The sequence below is a fragment of the Dama dama genome, chromosome 9 (genome assembly GCF_033118175.1).
Source record: "Dama dama isolate Ldn47 chromosome 9, ASM3311817v1, whole genome shotgun sequence".
Classification (NCBI taxonomy): domain Eukaryota; kingdom Metazoa; phylum Chordata; class Mammalia; order Artiodactyla; family Cervidae; genus Dama; species Dama dama.
In genome coordinates, this window is record NC_083689.1 from 7,203,122 (window position 1) to 7,225,478 (window position 22,357).

Sequence of the window (22,357 nt, forward strand, 5' to 3'; positions counted from 1 at the left end):
ACAAGAACTGTATACATTTACAATACCACAGGCATGAAGCCCCAGGCAGATGCAGAAAGCTCAATGCTGTGCAGATACTTCCTTCCTCCCTTCCTCAATTCCTCCTACATTTGAGTCACTCTCTCTAGGGAGAGATAAGTGCCCAGCTGGCAACTATTCTTGGAAACTTATTTTCCACATCTCCAAATCCATCTGCCCAGAGGCCAAGTCCTCCTCCTTTTGATTTCACCTCTCGCCTACCCACCTGGGTGCTGCTTACTTGATGCAGCCAACCATTTCCACCTTTCTCATGAGAAATGCCCAGCATTCTTACTCAGGTCAAAGAAAAACCACATCAGTCTCTCCGGGTCTCAACCTTTGTATCTTTCAATGACAGAAAACAAAACTAAATTTGAAAGAAAAAGGAAATAAAACACTACGAAGTTAGTGGTTTGGGGTAGATATTCTTATCTCTGTAGCTCTACTGCCTTGAACAGTTCTTAGCATTGTAGGCTATATTTTCATACTTAATACACATATATGTATATTACATATATATTGCCCATTATGCTAATGAGGTGACCTACAGTGGGCCCTACATAGCTTCAGGATGAGGGCTGGTCACCATAAAGACCGCAGAAGTGGAGGTGGAGCGGGTGGCCGTGCGTCGCGAGAGATCCAGATGCGAGTGGGCCGCTAAGGAGTGACGCGGGGGGTCTCACCAGAGGCCGCCAGCACAGGTCTTCTTCAGCCCGGGAGGGTGCCTCGCGGGGCCAGTGAGAATACCCTCCTGCACGTGCGCCTGCGCCCTCGCGCCGGTCACGCGCAGGCGCGGCGCCCGGCTCCCGGCTCAGGACGGGACCGCGGGGCAGAGCCAGTTAGGTCCCAGACAGGGGAGGATGGCTGGTCGCCTGCGCAGGCAGGCGAGGGCTGGCGGCGACCGGGAAGGGCAGCGCGCACACACCGGGAGGGCCGCGGGGCAGGGGCTCAGGCCCCGGCCCCCCCGGGAGACAAGCGCGCGGCCCCACCTCACACGGGGGCCTCCTAAGACCTGGCCCTGCCACCCGGGCCATCCATCATCCATCCATCCGTCCTCGGCAGGTGGCTCTTCATCTAGTCCGGTCCTGGGGCTCACGTCCGGGGAAACGCTCCCCAGCGAGGTGGTCCAACCTGAACCTACCTGCACTCTGCCATCAGCTAAAACCGGGGAGGAGGGCACGCCTGACTGGCTCCTGGCGGCTGCTGGACTGGGGAGTTGGGACCAGGCGCCCAAGCGCCACCTCCGCCTGCAGTGGGGTCACTGCAGCGCACGTAGACACGCAGGGCCCCAGCCTGAGGCCGACAACCCCCACACCCCAGCCCTCCTTAAGTCGAACAGTACTTAGACGATGAACAGTAACAACAACTGAATTAAATTGCCAATTCCCACCCAATACTTTGGCCATCTGATGGGAAGAGCTGACTCATTAGAAAAGTCCCTGTTGGTGGAAAAGATTGAAGGCAAGAGAAGGGGATAACAAAGGACAAGATGGTTGGATGGCATCACCACCTCAATGGACATGAGTTTAAGCAAGCTCCAGAAGATGGTGAAGGACAGGGAAGCCTGGTATGCTGCAGTCCATGGGGTTGCAAAGAGTTGGATGCAACTGAAAACTGAACAACAATCCATTTTAGTTCATTGATTCCCAAAATGTGGGTGTTTAATCTTGCCATCTTCTGCTTGACCACATCCAATTTACTTTGGTTCAAGAGCCTGAGGTAGTAGGCAGATGGGCACCCTCAGGGTAGAGCAATTGGAGATTTATTCCCTATTGACCAAAATTCGAAGACAAGAATAGCAGGGCAATTGAGGAGGCTAGACTCTACAGAGACCACATATTTCTCATTGGGGAAGTCAGGAGACCTCTCTGACCACACATATACAGAAAAGACTCCTTGAAGGCCAAAGGGGAGTCACATCCAGGTGTCTTTTTGGTAGAATCCATTTTGGCTAAGCAATGCGTACACACACAGAGGAAGATACTGAGATATGGACTGTGAACCAGGCAAATCATAATGATTGGCCAAAGGAAAGCTGGAAGGAACACTCCAAAAAAGTAATTCAAACTACCACTTGGGCATGACTCAGCAACTCAGGGACTCTCCTGTTGAGTCTGCCCATGTGTCTATCCACATGTACTGTACTCTTTTCCCTCCTAATACTTTACTTGTTTCACTACTTTCTGTCTTTGTGGACATTCTTTTCTGCAAAGCTGAATGACCAGGGCCCTTGTCACTGACCAGTGGTCTACTGGTTAGGATCTGGTGCTTTCACTGCCGTGACCCAGCCCAGTCTCTGGTTGGGAACCCAGGCCCCACTTCAAGTCATTGCAGGCTGAGGCCACTTGAGATCATAACTAACATTTCTATAACATCAGACTTTACTTTCACCTCCAGATACATCACAACTGAGTGTCCTTTTGGTTTTGGCCCATGTATAGCTCTTCATCCTGTTCATGATGCCAATTGTCTTGCTGTTCACAGTCCGCATTGTTCGCCGAACCCAGGGTAGGCAAGGCTCAAGCTAAGAGGCTGGAACGAGACGTGAGGAGCTGTAGGAACTGCAGACACGTTTATTCTCTGCTGGCTGGTGCAGCAGCCGTAGCACGCTGCTGCTGCTAAGACACTTCAGTCGTGTCTGACTCTGTGCGACCCCATAGATGGCAGCCCACCAGGCTCCCCCATTCCTGGGATTTTCCAGGCAAGAACACTGGAGTGGGTTGCCATTTCCTTCTCCAATGCATGAAAGTGAAAAGTGAAAGTGAAGTCACTCAGTCGTGTCTGACTCTTTGTGACCCCATGGACTGCAGCCTCCCAGGCTCCTCCGTCCATGGAATTCTCCAGGCAAGAGTGCTGGAGTGGGGTGCCATTGCTTTCTCCGCTATAGCATAGCCTAACATAATACAACCTCTCTCCTGGCTGATGCAGCAGCCATATCACAACTCTCTCCTCTGTGGCTGACCCAACGTACACAGCCGTGACACAATAGTAAATGCTGCTGCTTGTCCAGGTGAAGCTTATATACGTGAACTGCACACATCCTGTGACCAAATGAGCGCCTCGTAAGTCTCATGCGCAGGGATGCACATGATCTCAGCTGTTACATAGACGTTATTTACAAAACATGGTGTGAGAGAGCCTGAACACACCATCTTGCCCAATTTGCTGTCTCTCACAGCCCAGCTGCTTCCTTCTTTCTGGAGCTGTTAGTAATTGCCCTCTGCTCTTCCCCAGGAGCATATTGGAGACCTTCTGACCTGGGGGATCATCTTCCAGTGTCAAATTTTTTTGCCTTTTCGTACTGTCCATGGGGTTCTCCAGGCAAGAATATTAGAGTAGGTTGCTGGTTCTTCCTCCAGTGGAGCATGTTGTCTCAGAACTCTTCACTGTGACCCGCCCATCCTGGGTGGCCCTGCACAGCATGGCCCAGAGGTTTATTGAGTTATGAAAGCCCCTTCCCCAGAACAAAGCTGTGATCCATAAAGGGGAAGATCTTATATGTAAGAAGCCCTAAAGATTCCACCAAAAAATCTGTTAGAGCTAATACATGAATTCAGCAAAGTATCAGTATACAAAGTCAACACACAAATATCAGTTGCATTTCTATACAGTAACAATGAAAAGAAAATAATGGAAGCATTCAATTTACAATGGCATCAAAAAGAATAAAATACTTAGGTATAAACTTTACAAGGGTTTCCCTGGTGGCTCAGCTGGTAAAGAATCTGCCTGCAATGCGGGAGACCTGGGTTTGATCCCTGGGTTGGGAAGATCCCCTGAAGAATGGAAAGGCTGCCCACTCCAGTATTCTGGCCTGGAGAAGTCCATGGACTGTACGTATAGTCCATGGGGTCACAAAGAGTCAGACACGACTGAGTGACTTTCACTTTCACTTTCATAAACTTTACAAAGGAGGTGGAAGACTTTACAGTGAAAACTCAAAAATCTTGTTGAAATAAATTAAAGAAGACATAAATAAATGGAAACATATCCCATGTTCATTGATTGAAAGATCTAATATTTTTTAAATGTCAATAATACCCAAAGCAATCCACAGATCCTATTGAATCCCTATCAGTATTCTAATGACTTTTTTTTTGCAAAAAATAGAAAAACCTATCCTAAAATCCAGTGACGTCTTAAAGGACCCCAATAGGTAAAGCAATCTGGAAAAAGAACAAAACTAGAGGATTCAAATTTCCTGGTTTCTAAACTTCCTGAAAATCTACAGTAATCAGAACTGTGTAGTACTTGCATAAAGGCAGACACACCAGCGGAAAAGACTAGAAATCCCAGAAACAGACTCTTGCATATATAGTCAAATGATTTTTGACCCTAAGACCATTCAATGGGGAAAGAACAGACTTTTCAACAATGATGCTGGGAAAACTGGATATCCTCATGGAAAAGAATGAAGTAGGACCCTTACTTAACACCATAAACAAAAATTAACTCAAAATGGACCTACGACTGAAGGATAAAACTTGAAACTATTAAACTCTTAGGAGAAAATATTTAGGGTAAAATCTTCTGTCATTGAACTTGGTAATGATTTATTGAACATGGTACAAAAGGTGTAAGCAACAAAAGATGATATAGACAAATTGGACTTTATGAAAAACCTTAAAGAATTGTGCATCAAATGGCAATATCAACAAAGTAAACTGGCAACTCATAAAAGGAAGAGAATATTTGCAAATCATATATCTAAAGAATCAATAGCCAAAAAATATTAAAAACTCCTAAAACTCAACAACAATACAAACATGGGCAAAGGATTTGCATAGCCATTTCTCCAAAGAAGATATTTAAACAGCCAACAAATTCATGAAAAGGTTCTCAATATCACTGATCACTGCTGCTGCTACTGCTGCTAAGTCGCTTCAGTCGTGTCTGACTCTGTGCGACCCCATAGACGGCAGCCCAACAGGCTCCCCCGTCCCTGGGATTCTCCAGGCAAGAACACTGGAGTGGGTTGCCATTTCCTTCTCCAATGCATGAAAGTGAAAAGTGAAAGTGAAGTCGCTCAGTCCTGTCCGACTCTTAGCGACCCCATGGACTGTAGCCTACCAGGCTCCTCTGCAAATCAAAGCTACGAGACACCACCTCATACCCATTAGAATGACTTACTATTGAAAACAAAAAACAAAACAAACAAATAAGAAACAGAAAACAACAGAGGTTGATGAGGATGTAAAGACGCTGAAAAATTCTGTGGTGTTTGAAGGAAGGTAAAATGGTACAGCCAATGTAGAAAATCAAGGGAATTTCCTCAAAAAATTAAAAATGTAATAAGCATATGACTCAGAAATTCTCCTTCTGGATATGTAATCAAAAAGATTGAAAGCAAGGTCTGGAAGAGGTAGTACACCCATGTTCATAGCAGCAATATCCACACTAGCTGAAGCATGGAAGCAACTGAAGTGTACATCGATGGATGAAAAATAAGTGAAATGTGATATGCACATGCAGTGGAGTATCATTCACCCTTTAAAAGCAAAGAAATTCTGCAATATGCTATAACATGGATGAATCTTGAGGACATCATGCTAAGTGACCAAGCCTGTTACAAAAGGACAAATAATGTATGATTCCACTTATATGGAATATATGGGACTTCCCTGGTAGCTCAGACAGTAAAGTGTCTGCCTACAATGTGGGAGACCCAGGTTCAATCCCTGGGTCAGAAAGATCCTCTGGAGAAGGAAATGGCAACCCACTCCAGTACTCTTGCCTGGAAAATCCCATGGACAGAGGAGTGACTAAACTTTCACTTTCACTTTCCACTTACATGAGGCATCTAGAGAAGTCAAGGGCCTTCCCAAGTGGCTCAGTGCAGGAGATGCGGGTCCAATCCCTGGGTCAGGAAGATACTCTGGAGAAGGAAGTAGCAACCCACTCCAGTATTCTTGCCTGGGAAGTCCCATGGATAAAGAAGCCTGGCAGGGTTACAGTCCATGGGGTCACAAGAGTCGGACATGACTTAAGTGACCAAATGACAACAACAAAGAATAGTCAAATTCATATATATAGAAAGTAGAATGGCAGGGGCCAGGGACTGAGGAGAGGGAAGACTGAGGAGTTAGTGATTAATGGTTATAGACTTTCAGTTTTATGAGATGAAAAGAGTTCAGGGGATGAATGGTGGTGATGATTGTAAACCTTACAAATCTATAACTACTGAACTATACTCTTAAAATACTTAAAATGATTAATTTTTATTACTACAAAAATAAAGTTGAAGGAAAATTTTCCATGAAGCCACAAAATGACATGGAGGATACTTAAATTATTACTAAGTGAAAAAGCCAATCTGAAAAGTCTGTATACCATATCATTCCAACAATTTGATATTCTGGAAAAGGCAAAACTATGGAGACAGTAAAAAAATAAAAATCCTTTCGGTGGTTTCCAGGAGTTGAGAGAGAAGGAGGGATAATAGGGAGCGCACAGAGGACTTTTCTGGCAGTGGTACCGCTCCACGTGACAGGAGACTGATGTGACAAGAGGTGGGTGCCGGCCAGCGTAGGGCCGCGCTGGGGGGCAAGGGAGGACCGCGATGGGAAAAGCTGAGGCCGCAGCCTCTCTGGCCACACCAGAACCCTGCCATTCCGAGAGGGCACAAGGCCTGTGCCCACCGTGGCTCCCTTCCCACCTTGCCAGGTGAGCCGGTGAGGGGGAGGGGTGGGGGAAGCAGCCCACGGTCAGTTTTTCTCTGAACATTTCGTGGGCGCCTGTCCATGTCCGAAGCAACCCTGACAGAGAAAAAAACCCACCCACCCGTGAGAGCATGGAGCTGCCTCCACACCGCGCGGGCTCAGAGCTCCAGTCCTCACGCTGCCTTTGCCCGCCCGTAGCCCAGGACAGCCCTGCCCGCCCCCGAACACCAGGAAGGCGGCAGGGCCCTCACCCTCTCCCCAGAACAAAACAGTGAGACAGAGGACAGCTCATCGGTGCTGCTTTTATTGCTGCGTGCGCACATGCAGGGCGTCCTGAGAGGTGGAGGCGCGGCCCCGAGGCCGGGGATTCAGCGCACGCGGGTCGGGCTGTGTTTCTTGAACAGCAGTGCCCGCCTCTTCTCGCGCTCTCGCACAAACACGCGCAGACCCGTGGTTGGGAAGGCCACCGCCGCGGGCTGGGAGCTGGCTGGGCCCTCCTCCGTCAGCCACGGGCTCTGCAGGCAGCTGGACGCACATGGCCGGACCCTGGAGACACGGAAGGGCGGCGTTTACCGCGCTCCCCTCCCCCCGCCACGGGCAGGTCAGCGCACAGGGGCATGGGCCGGGCCGAGTTGGTGCAGGTGCTTACCAGGGGTGCACACACAGCGTGCTCCGGAGGAAGGCCACAGCGCCCCCAGACAGGCCGGCATAGCAGCGGCTCAGCTGGATGAGCCCCTTGCGCAGGCCCTTCTGCGTGTCTCGCGTTCCCTCGCCGCTCACCGGGTACTCAGCGCTCAACCTGTGTGCGTGGTGGTCACGTGGCTGACGTTACCCTCAGTGGACGGGAGTCACAGAGACCTGGGGTCACCATCAACAGCCTTCCTTCCCGCCCGCCCACCCCGCAGAGCACGCGCGGAGACTCACATGATGAAGGCTGTAACGCCTATGGCCCAGATGTCAGTCTGCGGGACAGCACCCTGGCCCTCCAGGAGCTCCGGAGCTGGGGATGCACAGGTGGGGGTCACAGGCTGTTTGCGGTGGAGGGGGCAGGGGGACAGGACTGGGGCTTGCTCCCGGCACCCCCCTCCCCCAGATCAGGCCTGGTGTCTGCGCCCTGCGCACCCATGGTCTCCATGTAGTCCTTGAATCTCTCTGAGGGCAGGACCCTCTCCTGGGCCAAGCTCTGGGCGTTTCCTAAGTCGATGACCTTGAGCAGGTTATACTCTGTGACAATCATGTTCTCCGACCTGAGGTCTAGATGCAGGATACCCTGGGCATGCAGGTACTGGGTGGCACTTAGTATCTGCCACAGGTAGTCCTTCACCTCTGATTCCGAGTAGGAGGCCCTGGGGGCAGAGGGCCAGTTAGGGGGCGCATGGGGAGGGGCACCCAGGCTCTGTCCACGGCCAGCCCCAGGGCGATCAGGAGGCACCAGCCTTCCCTGTGGGCTTAGGAAGGAGGTCCCAGATCTACTGGTGGGCTGACGGGCGGAGGCTGGGCAAGGAGGTGGGTGAGGAGGCAGACCACAGTGCTCCAGCCAGGTCCTGAGCCTGGAGTCCAGGCCAGGGCGCCCCTCACCTCTCGGCCAGACAGGGGAGCAGCTCAGGCCCGGAGCACAGCTCCAGGATGAGGACCAGGTGCCTGGGGCTGAGGTAGGCAGCCTGCAGCTGCGCCAGGTGTGGGTGGCGTAGGCCCTTGAGGGCCTCGTACTCCCGCAGCACGGCAGTCCTGTCCGCGGGGTGGTAGGGCACGATCTTGGCAGCCAGCACGCGCCCACTGGCCTTCTCCCGGCACTGCCGCACCACGCTGAAGCGGCCCCTGGTGGGGAGCGCAGGCCAGGCTGGTGGCTCAGGCCAGAACCCGCCCTCCCTCCCAGTCTGGAGAAGCGCGCCCAGCAGGGAGGTCCGGGAGAGGGTGGCAGGTGATGTGGACACAAGTGATCAGAGGGGCAAACGCACGGGGCTGGGGTAGGAGCAGGAAGAGCCAGTGGGGTGGAGGAGGCCCTGCCCCCGCCGCCTGCCCTCCCGGAGGCCCTGCACCTTCTCATCTGCGTCTGGAAGGCGAAGGTCTGCATGCTGGGGAGGGGCCGTGCTGGCCCCGCAGCACCGCTCTCCTCTTCAGAGTCTGTAGGAAGAGGACAACCCTGCATAGCCATCTCCCCATGACTGGGGGCGGGCAACCCTGCACCGCCATCTCCCCCAACCTCTTCTCCCATCACCCTTTCCCAACACGACAGGAAGACCCTCTTTGAACCCTCAACACTCTGCCCTCTCATGCCTCAGGCTGTTGTGGGTGAGGGGCCTAGTGGGCAGAACGAACCACCCCAAGTGAGTGTGTGACCGGCTGCAGTGGCGGGCGCATTCCCACAGAGGCCTGCCCAGGGGCTCACCCAGGCGGCTGGGCCCTCCCAGGAGGACCTGCTCCGAGGGGCTGCTGTAGGGGCCCATGCCCGCCTTGCTGACGCAGGCCGTCCGGAAGGTGTACGCCCCACCCCGGGACAGCTTGCCGGTGAGGTAGCAGCAGTCAAAGACGTCCGAGGCCAGCGTGTTCCAGCTGCCGCCTGGGCCACACAGGAGCGCGTGAGAGGCAGCCCAGCCGCGGCCGCCCACTGCCTGTCAGGGTGGAGAGGCCCAAGAGGGGCGCAGAGCGGCCAGGCGGGTCCCCAGCCCCCTGCTTCTGCCCACAGCAACTCTGGGACCCCCAGGAGTGGCAGGTTCAGGAGGGCCCCACGTCTCCCCCAGGAGCGGCGGGTTCGGGAGGGCCCCACACCTGCCCCAGGAGCGGCGGGTTCAGGAGGGCCCCACACTTCCCCCAGGAGCGGCCCCATGCCTCCCCCAGGAGCGGCAGGTTCAGGAGGGCCCCACACCTCCCCCAGGAGCGGCGGGTTCAGGAGGGCCCCACACTTCCCCCAGGAGCGGCCCCATGCCTCCCCCAGGAGCGGCAGGTTCAGGAGGGCCCCACACCTCCCCCAGGAGCGGCGGGTTCAGGAGGGCACCACACTTCCCCCAGGAGCGGCCCCATGCCTCCCCCAGGAGCAGCGGGTTCGGGAGGGTCCCACACCTTCCAGGCTGCACTGCACAATGTAGGTCACAGGGCCATATGACTCCACAGGCTTCCAGACCAGCAGCACCCCGTCCGCGTGCACCTCCCCGATGTCCGGCCGTGGCGAGGAAGAGGGGCGCTCTGCGGGGCCCACAGTCAGCAGTCCGGGGTGGGCTTGCATGAGCTCTCTATGGAAGCCCTGAGCCCCAGCTGGCCCGCCTCATCCTCCTGCACCCTACTGTCAGGCCCCTGAGCCTACCCGCACCTGGTCCAGTTCACTCGGGGTCCTTTCCAAGGCTGACTAGTAGGAAGAGCCCAGTGCCTCTCCTTCGAGGGGCCTCAGGAGGTGTCTGCCCTGCCCAACCCCACCAGGCTCCCCTCCCACCAGTGCCCACCCAGGAGCCCCATGGAATGGCCCTTGCTCACAGCCCCCCACCAACCCCAGGCTCTAGTCAGGGGGGTCTCAGCTTTGCCGAACTGTGGTGCAGGGCAGGTGGGGGCTGGCCCCCTCTGGGGATCAGGTCAGAGGTCTGAGAGCAAGGCTTGCAGCCTCTGTTTTGGATCCCCCAGAAACGCACCCTGGCGCTATGTTTTGAGAGCGTGGTTGGGCTGTAATAGCAATACAAAATGGGAAGCCGCAGCCTCCTGCACTACTGGAGAGACAGGGAGGTACCGTGGGAATGCAAGAAGAAGAGTCCCCAAAGAGGCATCAGGGAGGGGGCCTGGCCAGCTGTGTCACCCTGCTCCCACGTCCCCTCCCAGGGCCTCCAGCCCCTGGCAGGGCCAGGCTGTGGGTGCCCGGGTGGTGAGCCGCACGTTCCCTGGGCCCTTCACAGCCGACCCACCTGCCTTGCGGAGGATGGCCGTGGTGGCCGCTGTCCCCAGCGCATTGCTCACACTGCACGTGTACACGCCCAGGTCCTCAGCAGTCACCACCAGGATGGTCAGAAGCTGGAAGTTCTTGAGCGTAGAGGAGATGAGGAGGCGGCTGCTGCTCTCAAGAAGAGCCCCGTCTGCAGCAGGAGAGAGTGAGCCTCAAGAGAAGCTCCCAACAGGTCCCTGGCTGGTGGTCATGCCCAGGGCCCACACCTTCTTCGAGCCCCAGTTTCGAAGCTTAGTCCCTGGTTTCGACTCAAAAGGAATACGAACTTTCCACAAGCACACAGTGAGAGTAGCGCCCGAAAGGAGGACCCTGCCTCCCTGCCCTCAGCCTCAGGAGAGCTCTTTACCTTTACTCCAGGTGGCCTTTGCAGCTGGCTGGGCCAACACCTGGCAGGCCAGAGTCACAGACTGGCCCAGGACCACCGTCTCATCCGAGAGCTCCCTTAGGAACGACGGTGCTGGAGAACAGAGGGAAGGTGAGCCTTCAGAGGCGACCCTGGGCCTGAGCGCAAGGCCTGACCCCCACTGCGGGGATACAGGAGATGAGCCCCATCCCCAGCTGGCTCGTCTCCAACACCAGCGCCTGCTCCAGGAAGGCTTCCAGGACTGCCGGCTCATGACTGCTGGGGCACCAGAGTCCCCCTCTGTGCACTTGAGCTCCTGAGGATGTGAGCTGCCCCTCACCACCTGCATTGGTCTTGACAGGGTTCCCCTTCCCCACAGTAAGGTCCCTTGGGCTGCAGGCAGGGCCTCGCCTCTGGGCAGTGTACCCACCTCGGTCCTTGCTCTTCAGGCCTGACAGGCGGAAGGAAGCGAGACCTGCCTTCTTCCGGGGAGGACCCTCCTTCTCCAGACCTGCAGTAAGGAAGTGGCCACAGGAGGGAAGTCACACTCTGGGGGCCCAGCTCCTCTGGGAGCATGAAAGGAAGGTTCTGGGGATCCCCATGTGGCAGAAAACCCCAGTCCCAAGGGGTCTAATTGGCAATGAGCTAAATCCATGGCAGAGGCACCACCCCTCCCTACCCCATGCATCAGCCCGTTATGGGCTGGGCACCGCAGGCAGCTGAGGCCAGCAGCTCAGGGGCCCCCCGGCCATTGGCTGAAGGCTCTGGGATCAGGATCAGGGAGGGCTGGTCCAGTTCAATCTCCACGGGGGTGTAACTGCACTTGCATTACGCTGGGCTTCAGGGGCTCATGGGGAGGGACCGGAGGCCGCAAAGGTGACCTCAGAAACGAGCCAGTGTGTCCCGGGAGGGGTGGGCAGCATGGGGTCAGGGGAAGGAGCATAGGCTGGGGGGCTTCCTGCATCACTCAGGCAAGCTCCAGAGCTATCCTTTTGGCCAAGGAGCCCCAAAGTGCAGAGCGGGAAACGTGGATGTGCCCAGTTCTGGGGCAGGGTAGGGGTAGTAACCTTCAGGCCTGCCCCTCAGGAGGCGGGAGATGTGGGCTACCGAGGCCTTCACCCTCTGGCGTAGCCCCAGCTCTGTGGGTTCCTCCAGCAGCGAATGCCTTCCGGGGAAGTGGAAGAGACTGCCGGAAGGGGGTGACCACTTGCGCTTCCTGCCGCCAGCAGCTTTCCCGAGCAGGGCCTCCATGTCCTCTGGCTCCTCTGTGATCTCCAGGCTGGCTGGCCAGGGCCACGCAGCCTCCGGGAGCTCAGCCAGCTCCTCCCCAGCCTCAGACTCAGGGGAGGATGGACGCTCTGGCTCCACCGGCTTGGGGATCTTCCTAAAGATCATGAACTCAAATGGGAGATATTTGATGTCATACAGATCGGACAGGTTGAGGTAGGCAGGATCCACCTCTGAGATGTCCAGGGACACGGTGTCTGCTGCTTCTGAGTCCCCAGACAGGTCCCGGATCTGTACGAGCGACACTTGAGAGCCCTCGCCAAAGTCCTCCCACGAGCTCAACTCCTGGGCGGCCCCCAGGAGGGCTCTATCGCCCTCGGGCACAGGCGATGTGCTGGCCTGGGGCGGTGGGCTCTCGGTCCCTGCCTCGTCCTGCTCCTCCGAGGACTGAGAGACGGCCCAGGTCATCTTGGCCCACATGGGGCCCTGCCCCAGCATGCCACCGGCGTCCCCCCCAAAGGCAAAGGTGCCGTAGCCCGCCACCCCTGCGTATCCCCCACGGGACCCCAGGGAGAACTTCCGCGTGGTCGCCTGCTCCTGAGGCCGCTGTAGGCTGGGTGAAGACTGGGACAGGTCCTCCGTCTCCTGGACCAGGCCTTCAGCATCCAGGGAGGGGCTAGGCTCCGTGCCCATCTGGGAGGCTGGCTCTGGGGGCCTGGGTGGTCCAGACCTCTTGGTGAGAGGGACAGCCTTCAGCCCACTCTGAGAGTCTGTCTGGGGGCTTGCTTGGGCAGGGGGCAGAGAGGCCTGAGGCTTTCCTGGGAAGGAAGGGCTGGGGGATGACAAGAGGGCCTCTGTGCAGGGCCCTGAAGGGAAGGAGCCAGGAGGCTGTGGTGCCAAGGCCGCAGGGGGGCCACTGTCCTGGGGGGCCGGGACCCACTGGGGCTGAGAGAAAGGGGCAGCCTGCCCTCCACAGAGGTCCTGGGACGACCCCTCTGGCTGAGTGGGACACACATCACCACTGGCAGATGGTAGTCTCAGCCCCTGCGGGGTCCCCTCTGGATGCTCCTTCTCCCCGGCACGTGCACCCCCTCCAGGCACGCCCTCTTCTCGGGCATTCTGAGGGCTCAGGGGAGCCGGAGCAGGACACTGCCCCTTGCTGCAGGCCTTGATGGAGGAACTGGCAGTGTTCGGTGGGTCAAGGTCCAGGGAGCGGCTGGAGCCAGAGGCCTCCTGGGTGCTTGCTCTGGGCATCTGCACGGCCGTCTCCAAGGAGGCTGCTGTGGCCTGCAGGGCAGCCTGCTCCTCCATGGCAGCCGCCTCCTCCAGTGCACGATGCTCCAGCAGTGGCTCTCGAAGTCCCGGCAGGACGCCCGAGAAGTAGCCACCCTTGAGAAGGTGCCGCCGCCGGGCGGGGTGCCGCCGGCCCCCTGTGGACGGGGCCCCTAGCTCTGGGCCCTCGCCCACCTGCTGGTAGAACAGGCTTCGGATGACACTCTGCCGGGGCACACAGCCCAGGGCAGCTGCTGGCTCCTCGCCCTGCAGCGATGCGGGCAGAGCCGAGGCGGAGGCAGGTGGACAGGCCTCAGCCTCCTCAGGCAAGCTGGCCGAAGGCCTCAGGAAGCCCCGGGGGTGCAGCAGCGGGGAGTGGGTCACCGGGGAGGATGGCAGAGACTTGGCCCGGGCGAACGGGGCCAACTCGTTGTCGGAGGAGGAGGAGCTGCTGGAGGAGGCGCTGGCGTCGCCACGCAGGTGCCGGGCAATCCCGAGGGACGGGCTGTCGGGCGGGCCCTGGAGCAGCTCCGGGATGGAACGCATCACCAGGATGGACTTGTAGCTCATCAGGGAGCGCTGGGGGCATGGAGGACAGGGGGCCGTCAGCAGGGGACCGGCTGCTTCCCAGGCCAAAGGGGAACTCAGGGAATGGTGGGCCGTAAAACACGTGGGCCCCAGGGCTGTGTCATCTTGTCCCCACCGTGGCAGAGATGTTGCGTGTTGCCCCGCTTCACTGCAGTGATTCAGGGAGCAAAGACTTGAAATGAAGGGTGCCTGGCCCCACTCCCTTGCTCTGCAGACCCAGAAGGGACACAGAGCCAGCCCTCTGGGCCTCATTTCCTTCTCTGGCCTCTGACCACTTCTGCACCCCGCCCCCTCAGCCCTCCACAAGGCAGCACAGCTCACCTGCCAGCGACTGCGGGCCAGGAGGAACTTCAGCTGCTTGGTGTTGATGAAGTGGGCCTCCTCTGCGGGCACAGACTTCTGGGGGCGCCCAGGTAAGAGAGCCACGTTGGGGGTGGGGGGAGCCCCTGGGGCATCCTGCAGCCCAGGCAGGCCCCCACTCTTCTTGGCCTCACTTTCCCCCTGCTGTGAGCCAGGCCAGCCCACGTTCAGCCTACTCACCTGGAACCAGGGATGGGCGAGGCACTTGGCAGCACTGGGCCGAGCCCTGGGGGAGGAAAGGAAGGTCCAGGTCAGGCTGAGGTTATCTGGTCACTGAGACAAGCCCGGGACCTCAGAAGTGTGTACTCACCCCACGGCCTTCTGCAGAGCAGCCTTGATAAAGTCCTGGGCATCCTCACTGAGGTGGGTGGCCATGGGGCTACTCCAGGACACCCGCCCTTCCAGGACATTTAGAAGGGTTGCTCGGTCACTCTCTCCAGCAAATGGGGATGAGCATGTTAGGCTGTAAGCAGAAACATGGCTAGCCTTCAGCTGTGACCTGAATTTCTGGGTCCATGGGAGGCAGGTTGCCAGGACAGGGGTCTCACGGGGATGGTAGTGACTGGGGGCCCCAGCCCTGACTGGAGATGCCTCCTGACACCTCTCTCCTTCAGCCCTGAGAATCCCAGCACGTGTCTCAGATTTGCCCAGAGATCCAGCTTGGAGCTGGGATCCAGGCTAAGCCTGCAGTGGGTATCTAGTCTTAGGCTGGGGTGAGGATCCAGGCTTGGCCTGGGATAAGGGATCAAGTGTCATCTTGAGTTGGCACCTGGACTTAGCCTGAGGTGGCAATAATGCCCTCGGGGCAGCAATAGCTGTTAAAAGGGACCTCTGGACAAACTACCCGGACCCATTAGGGAAAGAGCTCCGTGCTCTGCCCATGACCTAGCAGAGGTCCTCTGTGACAGGGTGTGAGTGAGAAGCGCTTGGCAGAAAGCCCATATCAGAACTGGCTGACGGCATGTTCCCAAGATAGCTGCCCCTCGGGTCTTGCGTCTCTGAGCCAAGGAGCAGTTAGCAGTTCAACAGCTTCCCATTGGCCTGCTGAGGAGGGGTCTGGGCTGGCTTTGGAGGAGAGAGCTGACGGGAGCAGGGGTCTGCTCACCTGAGGTAGGTGATGACCCCCATGGCCCTGCAGAACAAAATCACAGCTGTGAGTCTCTCCAGACCTGGTCCGATGGGGAGGTGGAGGCCCTCCTACCCGCCCCCGCCCCCACTCACCAGATGTCGGAAGCCTCGTTCACGGGGGTCTGTTCGATGATCTCGGGGGCCACAAACTCGGGGGAGCCATACTTGCTGTACTGTGGCTCTCCCGGGGTGATTTTTTGGGCAAAGCCAAAATCACAGATTTTAATGTCTTCCCGGGCAGGATGCACCATCAGGATGTTGGGGGGCTGTCAGGCAGAGTCGGGAGTGGGTGAGCACACCCTGAGGAAGGAACCCCCAGGCTCCCAGGCCTGGGGACACTCAGGGGTCTCTGAGGGGCTGCCCCCACCGGAGGGTGAGGCCAGCATGAGACCATAGGCAGCCCCGGGAGCAGGTTTCAGCGCCCTCAGAGATGGCTTCTGCTCCATCAGAGCTGCCCCCCACCTGAAGGTGAAGGGGCTGCTGTGAGGCGGTGAGCTCCCTGTCCCCAGAGGTGAGGAAGTCCTCAGAGGGAACTGGAAGTGTTGGGCCTTCACCCCCTCAGCCTATAGGCCCCAGGCTCCCAGCAGCTCCTGGGAGCCTGGGGGCTTGGGGGCAGCAGGAAGCCGTGTACCTTTATGTCCAGGTGAAGGATGCCTTGACTATGCAGGAAGTGCAGCCCCTCCACCAGCTGCTGGATGTAGACCTTGACCTGCGGCAGAGCTGGTGCTCAGGTGAGCTGGCCAGCCTCCAGCACCCCTCTCCTCACCTCCCTGCCTGCTCCCACCAACAGGACCTCCACTTCCCTCCAGATCTGAGCCCGGGGTTCGGGGGGGCTCCTGCAGGACAGGTTCCGTGCAAAGCCCCAGGGAGCCCTGTAGCTGGGAGATTCCTCTGGGCCCCCAGGTGGATGGGTTTGGGTGTATGGAGCAGCTTGAGGAAAGCAGGAGGGGGCCGGGGGAGCAGGCAAGGGCTGGGCAGCTTGGTCAGTCCCATCGGGGGTGGAAAAGCAGGGAGCCCCGGCCACCAGAGGGCTTTGAGAGCTGACAGGAGCTGCAGCAGCCCGTGAGGGTCTCTGAGGGGGAGTGCTCTGTTGGGAGCTGGTCTGGTCTGGGCTGGGGCAGCGGGAGGCCTGGCCAGGCCCACACGCAGCCCTGCAGCTGGGTGGGCAGCCGGGCAGCAGTCAGTCACCTCGGCCTCGGTCACCACACTCTTCTTGAACAGGCGGTCCAGCAGCTCCTCCGACGAGCACCTGGGAGTCTCTGTCAAGGAAAGCTCTAGGCTCTTGAACCCTCTCAGCCTTGCGCTGCCTGGGGGGAGTCTTATCTCCAGGCGGGGGTGGGGCTATGCTGGGGAGGCTGGTGCTCGTGGTTGAGGAGGATGGGCAGGACAAAGCCCCCCAAGTAGAGGGACCGAGGACAGTGGGAGGCAGCAGAATGGGAGTGGCACGCCACCCCGACTCCTGCAGGCGATGCTGACGGGGGAGGTGGGGGTGTGGCGAGGCCCCCAGCTGGGCCACGCGCACGGATGGGTGGGTGGGTGGGTGGGGGCGTGTGCCCCTCTCTGGAGCATGGGTTGGCAAAGATGCATCAGTGCCTGGGGCATGCCGAAGACAGGTAAGAAGCCCAGGTTTCCTGCTGGAGGTCAATGCGGGGAGCAGGAGGAGACAGATTTCTCAATGAAGCGGTGCCTAAATTCCTTACCCAAGGGACTGGGAGCTGGGAGCTCTGTGCGGGGGGTCGGGGCCGGGGGGCGGGCAGATAGTCAGGCAGCATCGCACTGCCAGCAGCACAGGCTGCCCCCATCAGGCAGTTGGGCCTGGGATCACTAGCACCACAGACCCCACCCAGCCCTGCAGACCCGTCTGCCAGGGCACTCCCCCCCACCTCCCGCCCCGCCACCTGGCACCCTCAGGGTGAGGTGGATACAGCTCCAGGATGAGGATCAGGGTCTTCCGGGTCTCAAACTGGTCCAGCAGTGCAGTGACCAGCGGGTGGCTCAGGCCTGCTAGGATGTCCCGTTCTCGATAAGCCTGGGCACGCGTCCTGCTCCGCAGCGGAATGAACTTGGCAGCGCAGGCCATCTGGTTGCCCTTGTGCTGCACCCTCTTCACGAAGCCGAACACACCCCTGGGGGGAGGGCACAGCGCGCTGGGGGCCCTGGGGGCAGAGCTTGGGGGCGGGGCTCCTGGGGGCAGAGCTTGGGGGCGGGGCTCCTGGGGGCAGAGTTTGGGGGCGGGGCTCCTGGGGGCAGAGCTTGGGGGCGGGGCTCCTGGGGGCAGAGTTTGGGGGCGGGGCTCCTGGGGGCAGAGCTTGGGGGCGGGGCTCCTGGGGGCAGAGCTTGGGGGCGGGGCCCCGGGGGCAGAGCTCGGGGGCGGGGCTCCTGGGGCGCAGAGCTTGGGGGCGGGGCTCCTGGGGGCAGAGCTTGGGGGCGGGGCTCCTGGGGGCAGAGTTTGGGGGCGGGGCTCCTGGGGGCAGAGCTTGGGGGCGGGGCTCCTGGGGGCAGAGCTTGGGGGCGGGGCCCCGGGGGCAGAGCTCGGGGGCGGGGCTCCTGGGGGGCAGAGCTTGGGGGCGGGGCTCCTGGGGGCAGAGCTTGGGGGCGGGGCTCCTGGGGGCAGAGTTCGGGGGCGGGGCTCCTGGGGGCAGAGCTTGGGGGCGGGGCTCCTGGGGGCAGGGCTTGGGGGCGGGGCTTCTGGGGGAGGCGGTTTCCTGAGAGGAGAGGTGCCCGCTGCGGCAGTGGGCACTGGAGGAGGCCAAGTTGGCATGGGCAGCGGGTACTCTGTGGACAGGCGTTTGCAGGAGGCAGGGGCTCCAGAGGGTGAGGGCTGGGGAGGCAGGGCTCTGGGTTGAGGGAGTTCAGCGAGCTCTAAGGGGGGATGAGGGGTGCAGTGGGCGGGAGGGCTGGGGGCTCCTGGTCGTAAACTGGCACATAGGAACTCTGGGAGGCTGGGCCGGAGAGTCTTAGGGGGGTGGGGCTCCAGCAGACGAGGCTCCTGGAGCTGGTATAGGGACGGTACCTTCCAATTTCCTCCATGACCTCATAAAAGGAGTGCAGTTTCCTCCTAGAGCTGCGCTCACTGTCCCGCGTAGCCAGGGAAGGGGAGGCTGTAAGAGTGAGTAAAGATGATCACCCAGCCCCTCTGTCCCCCAGCTTCATGCTGGAGCAGCTTCCCGTGCCTGAACCTGTGAGAGCTCAGGGGACCCCCATACCCATGGCCCCCACACCGGCATGGAGCCAAGACAAGGCCTGGGAAGGGGTCCCGCACTCACCCCCGTGGATCAGCAGCTCTGCCTTGCACAGCACCTGGCCGCCAGGGTTGTGGGCCAGGCACGTGTAGACACCTGCGTCGTGCTGGGCCACGTCCCTGAGTACCAGGGAGTAGGTGGTCCCTTCCTGCTGCTGGCTGAGCCGGGGGTCAGCTCCCAGCTGGGTGCCGTCCTGGAGACACGGGAGGGTGGGGAGGCCATCAGTTCACCCTGGGGGACCCCAGCACCACGGCCCAGCCTGACCTTCGGTGAGCGCCGTGCCCAGTCCAGAGGGGGCGTCACACCTCACCCCTCCCGCAGGCCCTCACCCAGGCCTGGCCCTACCTTGTACCAGGTCACTGTGGGCTGCGGGTTGCCCTCAATGACAGCCTGGAACTGCGCCGTACTGCCACTCTGGGCCTGCACGTCCTCAATGGTGACCTGCATGGACGGGGGGCCTGGGGTGGGGGAAGCAGCCGGTGGGCAAGAGCCAGGCTGCATCCGCCACAGCCTATCCTGCGCTGAAATCTTCTGATGCCTGGCCTCCATTCACAGAGACCCAGACATGGGTGGACTGGCAGCAACCCCAGGTGTGTCTTGCTGCCCGGGCTGGGCAGGAAGGCCCTGAGACATACTCCAGGGTGAAAGAGCCCAGCTGCCTCCAAGGGAAGGGACCCATCCCTGATGGTCCAGAAATGCAACCCCTGTCTTCCCTGCTTCAGCCTCAGCTCTCTGAGGGCGGGCCACAAGACTATGCCAGCTCTGCATGGGGTACAGGCCCTGATGTCCCGGTCACTGCTGCCTCCTCTCCCCTCCCAGCGATGCCTTCTGAGGGGACCCAAGCAGAGAGGCAGCAGGGGCCCTGGCCACAGTAAGGCTGGGATGCGCCAGGAGGCTTTGCCGGCCTTTCCATGGAAATCTCTCCTTAGCCTGGGGCATGGAAGGCACACGTGCGACCTGCCAGGCCTCCACCTACTTGCAGCAGGTGTGTCGCTGGTCTGGTACACGTACGTCCTGTGTGTGGTCTCCGTGAACACGTGGCTGTGGACATCCCAGAGCTCACCTGCTCCTGGCCAGGCAGGGCCCTCCATCCTGGGGCATGGAGTGGAATTAGCTGTCTGCCTCGCCCTTCCACTCTTGGGGCATGGGAGGCTGAGATGGCGTTCTTGCCCCTTGCCTACTCAGGGGGCTGCAGGAGACTCTCTGGGAGGGGATATACAGCCCGTGGCCCCAGTCCGAGGTAAAGAAGCGAGCTCCCCCCACTTTCCTTGCCCCAGGGGTGGCCTCCCCCTGCCCTGGTAAGGAGAGTGTAGGGGTGCTGTGATCCCACCCCTATGCTCTCCTTTTCCCACGCTCCACCCTGCCCCCAGGACGTCCCCCCACCCCCCAGCCAGCTTGGGAGGTTACCGGATGGGCACCGTACGTTCCGAGACCTCAGCGTGTGCCTGAGCCGTCTGCTCCAGGCCCTCGTGGGAGTGAGGCTGAGGCGCCTTTGGAGGCTCGCCTGGTGGGAAGCAAGGGGCCCAGTGAGATGGAGCCCGGGACAGGGCCGGGGACAATTCCCCAGGACAGGCCTCTGCATCACCTCCGGGGCCCAGCAGACAGGAGCACAGGCAGAGCAGGGGCTCCAAGAACACCGGGTCCTTGAGCATAGACTCAGCGCCCCAACCCCGCAGGGGCACCTCAGCCCCTGGGCCGGGGGTAGGGCCCTGCAGCACACCCGGGGGTCTGGTCTACCGGGGCTGCGCTCACTTCTGCCCCTTCCTGTCCTCCTCCTTGCCCTCCACTCCCTCCCCTCTCCCCCCTCCTCCTCCTCCCCCCTCATTCCTTCCCCTGCTCTTCCCTAGTCTCTCCCCTTCCCCTCCCCCTCCTCCCCATTCCCACGCCCTTCCTCTCCTCCTCTCCCTTCCTCCCCAGGAGCACCGGGGACCCAGGCTGAGGGCTGACCACAGGGGGCCACATGCTGAGAGTGGGCAGGACCTCCCGGAGCCCATCCCAGCATCCAGTTCCATAGGCTGAGCGAGGGGGCAGGCCTTGTCCAGGACCCCCGACATGTAGAGCCAACAGAATGTTGGGGGTCCTCAGGCTCTGCCAGTTCACCCCCAGGGGAGGGCACCCAAAGTAACCAAGGTGGGGTCAGAAAGGAGGGGCTGTTATGGGTGGGGGCAGGGGTCCCGGAAGCAGGGGTACTTTGCCTTCACCCTGCTGCCCAGCCTCACGGGATGGAGCCCCAGCCTCCACAGCTGGGGGCTCCGGGCTGGCCTCCTGGAGTGCAGGCGGCCCCCCAGGGCTGGGGCTGGGGCTGCTGTGATCCCCTGTGGAAGGTCCTGGAGCCTCAGGGCACGTCTGTGTCCTCTGGATGGGCGTGCTCTCCTGCCCCGGGGCAGCGGGGGCTGGGATGGCAGCGTCTGTAGGAGAGGCAGGTCGACGCACAGGAGTGAGGGGGGCTGGGGCCCGCGAGGGGGACCCTTCCCACCCGCTGGGTTCAGGAAGCGTGGAAGGTGGAGGCCCCTGAGAAGGGGTCTGTGCCAGAGATGGCACTCCAGGCAGCAAGTGCTAGACTGGTCCACCCCCAGGGTGTCGCCCAGATGCCCTCATGAGAACATCAGTTCCCACAGGGACAGCTGGGCCTGGACCCCACTGTCCACTTTGGGCAGCCCCTTGGTCTCAGTCCCATCCAGTCATCCTGGGCTGGCCTTGCTCTGTATCCCACTCTGGATCCGAGGGTACTAGGTCACCCAGGCCCAGGTGGGTCCAGCCCCACGTTCCAGGAAAGCTAAGCACAGCCTGATGCCAGATCAGGAGCCGAGAGCTCCTCACAGGGCGGGCTGCCTTCCTGCCTCCCAGGGCAGCCCCCACTCCCCACCCAGCAGCCCGACCCAGACCACCACACTGTCACCTGGTCCCTGCCCAGCCCCCCACATAACTCCCCAAGGGAAGCTTCAGACCCTCCAGGCACTTGGCTTCCTGCCCTCAGCCCCCAATTCAGCGCCTCCTCCACCTGACTGCCAGTCCCCCTGTGGCTGTTCTGGGATGCCCACCACTCCATTTCCAGAAAGGTTCTCTCTATGGAGGGCTCTCCAATGCTCCAGAGCCTCCCTCCTGTTGATCTGCTACATTCTTGGGCCCCCCAGGTTGAAGAGGCCACTGGGCAGGCTGCTGTCTGTCTGCAGTCTGTGGTGCTGGGGCGACCATCCTGTGCTTCCCCACCCCAAGGAGGTTGTCAGGACCCCTGACCCATCATGCCTGCATGGCTCTGACAAAGGACCCAGGCTCACGGGATGCAGGATGACCTGCCTGACCCCCAGCAGACTGGGGGCAACTACTATGGACACTGCAGCCCCACTGTGTGCACCTGTGACCAGCCCTGTAGCCCACATGTGGGCAAGCTGGATAGGCGAGCTGTCACGCCTCCACCCAGGACCCGTAGGACTGACCAGGACCCACAGGTTGACGCTGGGCGTCCACCCAGGGCTGCCAGTGGAAAGGGCCTGAGCTGTCCATTGGTGGGTCTCCTGGGCCAGGAGGGTCCCTCCCTCCTGAGACGCCGGAACCACCAGGTGGAGAAGCAAAAATGAGAAAAGCAGAGGCAATG

General features: G+C 59.7%; 1 protein-coding gene across 1 annotated transcript in view; it reads right to left on the minus strand.

Moving 5' to 3' along the window:
* Positions 1 to 6,980: 6,980 nt before the first annotated feature.
* OBSCN (obscurin, cytoskeletal calmodulin and titin-interacting RhoGEF) overlaps positions 6,981 to 22,357 on the minus strand; it is a 235,604-nt gene continuing 220,227 nt past the window's right edge. The window contains exons 94-120 of the mRNA XM_061149525.1: positions 20,953 to 21,170; positions 20,348 to 20,471; positions 20,170 to 20,266; positions 19,739 to 19,854; positions 19,108 to 19,220; positions 18,781 to 18,955; positions 18,534 to 18,621; positions 17,446 to 17,646; positions 16,709 to 16,769; positions 16,152 to 16,229; positions 15,614 to 15,786; positions 15,498 to 15,524; positions 14,703 to 14,855; positions 14,573 to 14,618; positions 14,354 to 14,431; positions 12,013 to 14,023; positions 11,376 to 11,456; positions 10,949 to 11,059; positions 10,565 to 10,732; positions 9,738 to 9,860; positions 9,067 to 9,237; positions 8,717 to 8,801; positions 8,256 to 8,495; positions 7,800 to 8,023; positions 7,602 to 7,677; positions 7,327 to 7,476; positions 6,981 to 7,223 (exon numbers count right to left, since the gene is read on the minus strand). Of these exons, the coding sequence (XP_061005508.1) occupies positions 7,046 to 7,223; positions 7,327 to 7,476; positions 7,602 to 7,677; positions 7,800 to 8,023; positions 8,256 to 8,495; positions 8,717 to 8,801; positions 9,067 to 9,237; positions 9,738 to 9,860; positions 10,565 to 10,732; positions 10,949 to 11,059; positions 11,376 to 11,456; positions 12,013 to 14,023; positions 14,354 to 14,431; positions 14,573 to 14,618; positions 14,703 to 14,855; positions 15,498 to 15,524; positions 15,614 to 15,786; positions 16,152 to 16,229; positions 16,709 to 16,769; positions 17,446 to 17,646; positions 18,534 to 18,621; positions 18,781 to 18,955; positions 19,108 to 19,220; positions 19,739 to 19,854; positions 20,170 to 20,266; positions 20,348 to 20,471; positions 20,953 to 21,170 (5,366 nt within the window). The 3' untranslated portion in view covers positions 6,981 to 7,045. The remainder of the gene's footprint in view (positions 7,224 to 7,326; positions 7,477 to 7,601; positions 7,678 to 7,799; positions 8,024 to 8,255; positions 8,496 to 8,716; positions 8,802 to 9,066; positions 9,238 to 9,737; positions 9,861 to 10,564; positions 10,733 to 10,948; positions 11,060 to 11,375; positions 11,457 to 12,012; positions 14,024 to 14,353; positions 14,432 to 14,572; positions 14,619 to 14,702; positions 14,856 to 15,497; positions 15,525 to 15,613; positions 15,787 to 16,151; positions 16,230 to 16,708; positions 16,770 to 17,445; positions 17,647 to 18,533; positions 18,622 to 18,780; positions 18,956 to 19,107; positions 19,221 to 19,738; positions 19,855 to 20,169; positions 20,267 to 20,347; positions 20,472 to 20,952; positions 21,171 to 22,357) is intronic.